At 36.3% G+C, this 6,805-nt stretch overlaps 1 protein-coding gene across 1 annotated transcript; it reads right to left on the reverse strand.

Moving 5' to 3' along the window:
• Window positions 1-566: 566 nt before the first annotated feature.
• On the reverse strand, window positions 567-6,502 carry LOC102627489 (auxin-responsive protein IAA9). Its single transcript, XM_006466306.4, has 6 exons — window positions 6,084-6,502; window positions 4,398-5,082; window positions 4,068-4,294; window positions 3,788-3,929; window positions 1,651-1,712; window positions 567-971 (listed from the first exon to the last, which is right to left on the reverse strand). The coding sequence occupies exons 2-6, from the start codon at window positions 5,057-5,059 to the stop codon at window positions 934-936; spliced, it is 1,131 nt and encodes a 376-aa protein (XP_006466369.2). The 5' UTR covers window positions 5,060-5,082; window positions 6,084-6,502; the 3' UTR covers window positions 567-933.
• Between the last annotated feature and the right edge of the window lie 303 nt (window positions 6,503-6,805).

A 6,805-nucleotide genomic window follows, 5' to 3' on the forward strand; every position in this document is an offset into this window, starting at 1 on the left:
AATTTTGAAAAAAGCTGCCACGCAGGTCAAGCTTTCAGCGCTTCCATTATTTCTCATTTGCTGCCAGGGCATTTATATCCTGATGGAGAATTTAACTTTCTTATCGTCACACCCAAACTATGATTCTTTCGATAAGTCAACCACAGCCAATCTGATGTTTAAAAACTTACCGTACGGCGGACTCCCTTCTTTGCAAACCACTTTTTTAAGATTGTATAATTCAGTTTTTAACTTCAAATTATCCAAGAGGCGTCTGAAGATTTTCCGGATAAGTTTATTATAAAAATTTAAGCCAAGCAGAGTCAGGTGCGTCAACCGAAAATTGAATCTCCTTCAACCTAAACTGCAGTTGCGTGATCGTACTCCATTATGATTGTGTTTGGCTTTTTATAGCAATTCCTACCAAATTTTGTATCAGCCAGGCGACACTTATCCATCTTGACAATTTCATGATGCTACGAGTCAGTTCGACTGCAGAATGCCAAATCGTAACCTAATATCTATCTATTTCATAGCCTATCGATTAAATCACACAAAAACCATTCTTGGGAGATACCGAGAGCCAATTCTCTGAAAGGAAACTAGTAGAGCATAATCCATCGTCGTTAAGGCAATCAAAACACACATTAGTCTACTACAATAATACTACTTAACAAATTAAGATCCCTGTCACTATATAGATATATAACTCCACGAATCCTAATTTTCTTAGTATCTCAACATGGTTTTACAACAATCATATCATAAACATAGACTTCTTCCAAACTTAAAAAAGTAACACAAACCTCATGTAAACAAACAGGATACACAACTAAACCACAAACTTGCATCTTGCCCATGCCATCCTGTCCTTTTTAACTTTTCATCAACCCAGTCTCCTCCTACCCATGAAAGGCATGAACTAGAAGGCACCCCATCCCAGACAGACATTCACTAGTTCCTGATCTTGGATTTTTCCATTGCCCTGGGAGCTGTAGAATATGACGAACAGATAGTTAAAGCCAACTGAAGGCTTGTAAACAATAATTAATCAGGATGCAAATACTACATAGATAAAGCAATCAAGATGTCAAAGCATTTAGTCACAAGGTTCTAGGATCTGTTAAGTACTTAGAATTCTAAGATAGCTAAAAGGAATATATTTCTGATATTGGCTCTGGAATTACAGATACGCATCGTAACCAAATTAAAGAAATTTTGAAGTCAAAATTCTTATATATAACATGATACCGCTCTATGATAAAGACCTATTTTATTTGGATGACCGGTAATCAGTAAATATTAAGCAAGAAAAAAACAGAGGTAAATTTATGCCTTTCAACCATCAAAGTTTATAATCTTGCCAATTATGAATGTTATCGCACCATATAGACAAGTATCCTAAAAAGAAGATCATGAAAGCTTCCAGATCCACAAACAGCATTTTCTTTTCCAAATTTTACTAAAGAGAACAGGAGTTTTAATTGAACAGAAACCGTGCGATCCAATCAGAATGCATGCATTCTAATGCGAGACAGGTTAAATAAATTATCTACTCGTGCATGCACGCATGCACACAAAAGCACAAAGAAGAAGTGATCATGCAATTTTGAACACTAAACAACCATCCAGTAGAATAGTCAATAGATGGATTAAACTAAAAGAACGCACCTAAGCCAATGGCATCAGAACCTTTCATGATCTTTAATCGCTTGCATGAATCAATAAACATCCTGCAATAGATTCAAATAAGGGTTAAAGCTGAGATGCACAAGGCCACTAAGGAAAAGAGACTCAATCTGACATGTTTAACTAGTCAACTGGATTTGCACCAAAGAAATTTTCTATCCAAGGAAGATGGCCACAGCCAGGAATATTCATCACAAAACAACTAAAATAAGCGATGAAGCTAAGATCTTGTCTCAGGAGGTCCAGGAAGGGATTCATGTAACAATAAACCAATGTTACCCTGAATTTGCAGAAACAATAACAATCATGCCATGGTTTTGAAGTTGTAATGCCATCATACTTATTTGATTACCAAATACATAACAAGATAGCTTTCATACTGGGGAAACATTCCACTTGCCAATCATGCACCCAACACAATAGGAGGAAATTCAAGGAGGGTAGAGGGGCAATTGCTCCTCCCAGTCCCCCTAGATCCACCTATTATACCAAGTTTGGAACAAGTCATTCACAAAACACCCCCTAGATCCACCTATTATACTAAGTTTGGACCAAGTCATTCACAAAACAAACAACCATAAATGCTTTGAACTTTAGGCTTTGGACTAACTATTAACAAATGTAAGATAATCAATGCAGATTAATTTAAGACACTTGAATCATCAATGAAAAGAAAACTTGAATAATCATATAAGCTATTTCATACTATTGGATCATTAAATAATAAAAGCTTTTCCAACAAAATAACCAATCACCAAAGCCATTTTCAAAAAAGATTACCATGACAGCTGACCCACAGCAACGGCTATATATCTTTTATCATGTAAAAATATTTCCCAAAGTAGGTTTAGAGACCCTGGAGCTGAGCAGCAAAATGTTTCAAATCCAGTTTCAGCTACTTATTTTAAGCATATACCCTGGCAGTTTATATTGAATACCCACTCTACTAAATCAGTACAAATTAGACATCCATCCCTGATTACAAATTGAAATTTACATCATCATATTCGTTGGTCATCCTTCTAGGTTGAAGTAATGAGAACTGTATCAGCAGAGATTACAACAAAGAATGAGACAAAATAGAATGTACCCAAGCTGAAACCAAATGCAAATGGTGGCCTATAGTGGACTTTAAAAATGCTGCTCTTCAGATTACTTTTAAAAATAACATAATATAGCCAAAGCACGGTTGAGCAATCATCATGATATATTTGCTTTGGGTGAAGGCCATAATTTGCAGGAAATTTAAAGAAACTGTTATTTTAGAAAGTAAACAACTTCAAATTGCTTCAGACCTCAAAGTAATGGACATATAAGCTTTGAAACACAAGTTACAAAACTAAATCCGCATGTCCAGAATATATTCTTAATTGCCATAATCATAAAATAAATACACCCAGAGTCTTAATGTCAAAATCACAAATAAATTTGACAGTAATGAGTCAGTTCATGGAAAAATTAAGTACTATAATTGATGGTCAAACTATATCCATACTTCTTATTTTTCTATATTTAGCAGAAAGCTAGAGAACAAACCATTATAATCAAGTCCACAATTATGTATCCTATACTTGAGATAAAAAATCATCCAACCCATTACCTAAGATCCAATTTTGAAAGTATAAGACAGTCAAATTTATGGCTCAACTAATGCGGTTAAACTTCTAAACCAGAGCTTGTACAGCTTTTCCTTTGTACTACTACTACCTCATTCTCTCAGTAAAAAAGGTCGAGTGATCATTATACTCAATTACAATAATATGAAAGCAAAGAATAATACAGGATAACATATATTTAATAGTTTGATTAAACTCAACTGTTATGTTCTCGTTAGCATGACATCTAATTTGCATTATTTAATGAAAAATTGTCCAATGGAACTCTAGTAGCACAGATCCAGTATTCAAAACTGAAATGTCCCTCCCTACCTCAGATGGGAAAAAAATCAATTCTCCCTTCAGATAAAGTACAATTCAACATGCATTCAAAGCTTTCACTAGAAGAGTTTACTGTTTTACAAGTTTGCATAATATAGAAATCTAGGAATAAGGAAAAGAATTTTGAGACACACACAGAGAGATAGAGAGAGAAGACAAAAATTAAGAAGATCGAATCTTACTCCCACGGCACATCCCCAACGAGCATCCAGTCACCATCCTTGTCCTCATATGTAAGCACATATTCTGATCCATGCAAAAGATCCTTCAACTTGCTCTCACTCAGCATTTCCCTCCCTGGTGCTTCATGTGATCCACATTGACCTGAAATCATAATAAAACCATAGTAATCATATCCACACCAACATGGATTTTTTTTTTTTTAACTTTTATTAGATTCAGTAGACCAACGTTCCAATTTGCGATGACATGGGCACAAGATTGAGAACATCAAAAGCTTACCAATTGTAAAGCAACTGAACATCTTCTCCAGAGCAGAAGATAGTTCCCCATAATTGGTGTATGTTCTCAAATCTACCTTCCTCAAATAAGGAGCCCCGTCCATGCTAACCTTAATAAAAAGAGCACCAGGACCTGGTTTTCCATCTACTTCATCATTGTTCTTTGAAGTGGTTGCCAATGAATTCTTCCTAAATGATCTTATTGGAGGCCAACCCACGACCTGTGCCCTGTAATGATACATAAAGGAACCAGTTAGGATAAAAAGCTTCACAGTACACAATAGTATCTGTTCCTTCAGATGCTTGCCTCTTTTAAGAAATTTGCACTTACTTGGCAGCAGGTGCACTCATGTTGTTGTTAGAAGCAGATGCCTTGTTGTGTGTTCCATTGGCGGCAGGGCGAGACCGTTCCAATGCATTTGGAGCCATCTCTTTCATTATGGCTTGTTGAGCCCCAGTGGGCCTTACCATCGGATTCATTCCTGAATTACCAGGAAACTTCCCTTGTCCCACTGATTGTGGAGATTCAGAATCAGGCCCAACCGAGAACATCCAATTCTTTTCAGTATAGACAGAACTTTTCACCTCTGAAAATCGATCCATGGTGTCCGAGAATCCTCTTTTATTTCCGGAAACAACATTCTTCTGTGATCCAGGGCAGATTCCATCCTTAGAAGGAAGCAATGGAAACAGTGGTTTCTCATCAAGCTTCCCTGAACTAAGTAAAGAAAGGTCCGGTTCTCTCTCGGGGGATTCAGATCCAGGAAGACCAAGCCTCAACTCTGTAGCCTTTAAATTCAGTTTGTTCTTGTTGTCCACTGGCAAGCTGGAGGCTGCAGAACTGTCAACTGAGGAACAGTCTGACAAACCCAGATAGTTCCGTTCTTGTAACCCAGAGACGTTTTGGGAGATACAGTCAGAAGGCGAAGAGGCCATTAAAGAGACATTGCTCTGCCCTTCCTCCTCAACGCCGAGGAGCAGCGGTGGAGACATCAGACTTAAAAATTGCCCAGTAACTGCTAAGCGTGAACATATTCCAGATCAAACTTGCAGCTTTATTTCTTTGTTAATGAGAGAAACTTCTTAATATTACAAAATACAGGCATGTATGGACTGTAAAAATTGAATCGCTAAACTTGTCTGTGCGACTTTGTTATCAAGTACTTAGACAAGACCAAAAGCAGAAAAGATTAATAGATATATTGAACTTTGACATTTGCTAACCATTAAGGAGGTTTGAACTTTGCCACGTGCCAACCGTTAAGGAAATAATTTCTTGTTTAACATAGCAAGATTATAGAGAAAAAAAAAACTACTTGAGAAAGCACAGAAATAAGTCTAAGTGCAAGCATGTTCATGAATTTAAAATGACTAAAATGACTACAGAATGATTCCACGGTTCATAGTACTTTCAAGCCTGCAGTAAAATACTTCAACAAAAAAGAAAAAAAAATGCCTTTCATGTAGTTTATTATCATGCTTGAAAACTGAAGCAAACATTTAGAGTATTTCAGCTAAAAAGTCAACTGCATTCACATTCAGTCTTGTTCACTTGTTTTCTTCAGACAATTAATTTTTTTTTTTTGTATTCTTAATAATAAAATAAAGAAAAAAAAACAGTTTAGTTGTTGTACTTCTTGAAATCTGTTTCCTTTCCCACTCTATTCTCCTCACTTTCTCGGCAACCAAACAGAAAGAATAAAGAGAAAATAACTAAAAGGGAGGTTCGAACTTCAATGAGCATGGTTCAGGTTAAAATTTAACCAAACAAAAAAAATAGTTTCTAAAAGAAACTAAAAAAGAGAGCTCCAAAATTGTTGATAGAAATAAAATTCAAAAATTACCGAAAAAGGAAAAAATCACACTAACTACAAGATCTCAGTGTTCACAACCACAAATTTCAAGTAAAATTTGAAAAGAAATAAGACAAAACCGGCTCAACCGAAGCCTAATATATTTATAAATACATAAAGAGCACACTCAGAAAAATAGTCAACAAAAAATATGAAACACGCACCTGAGCAGCCGTTGCGGAGCAAATGAAGTAGAGAAGATCGATTGTACCTAAAGAAATTTTACAAGTAAATGCACGAACTGTATAGAAAGAAAAACAGGGTCAAAGGTGTGAGAGAGAGAGAGAGAGAGTTTAAGGTCCTTCCATTAAGCAGAAAGCAACAAAAGCTTTGCACCGAGAAACTCGAAGCTGAGAAAAAAAAAATACAAAAGGGCAAGTGGCAGAAAGGAAATTAGTTGCAAGAAGGTTGTCTTATTTTTGTAATATGCAGTCTTCGACAAATTTGGACCGGTTCATTTTTGTTCTGCGCCGATCCAGGGAAGGGAATCTGATCAAACGGTTGAGATTGGTCGGTGTGGGATGATCTGGGCCGTCCGATCTTCTGGCAGACAGAGAAATTAATATATGTCGCTACTGTAGGTGGTACGATGGAATTTCAAATTTGTTGTGTTTCGGTATCTGAGAAAACGTCTTTGAATGGGATGGTGGTTTGGCTTCCGGTTCCGGGCTAAACTGCGTTGAGAGCCAATGTCGTATATGCCCTTTCTATTTTATTAAATGCCTAGTTTATCCTTCTGTTAGCTGCGCTTTGCGCCATTTTTTCGTTTTATTGAATTCTCACATAGTGTGTGCGTGGACGTGGACGTGGACGTTTAGTTGGAACAATTTTCTAAGTTAGTTACCTTCCAAAAAATAATAATAATAATTAGATTTATGTAGTTTAA

The sequence above is a fragment of the Citrus sinensis genome, chromosome 7, assembly GCF_022201045.2.
Source record: "Citrus sinensis cultivar Valencia sweet orange chromosome 7, DVS_A1.0, whole genome shotgun sequence".
Taxonomy (NCBI): domain Eukaryota; kingdom Viridiplantae; phylum Streptophyta; class Magnoliopsida; order Sapindales; family Rutaceae; genus Citrus; species Citrus sinensis.

Coding starts and splice junctions, on each gene's coding strand:
- LOC102627489 (XM_006466306.4), bottom strand. CDS start 5,059: ATGTCTCCACCGCTGCTCCTCGGCGTTGAGGAGGAAGGGCAGAGCAAT. Junction 4,295..4,397: donor ATGAGTGCACCTGCTGCCAA/GTAAGTGCAAAT, acceptor GTATCATTACAG/GGCACAGGTCGTGGGTTGGC. Junction 1,713..3,787: donor GTTGGGGATGTGCCGTGGGA/GTAAGATTCGAT, acceptor AATCTATTGCAG/GATGTTTATTGATTCATGCA.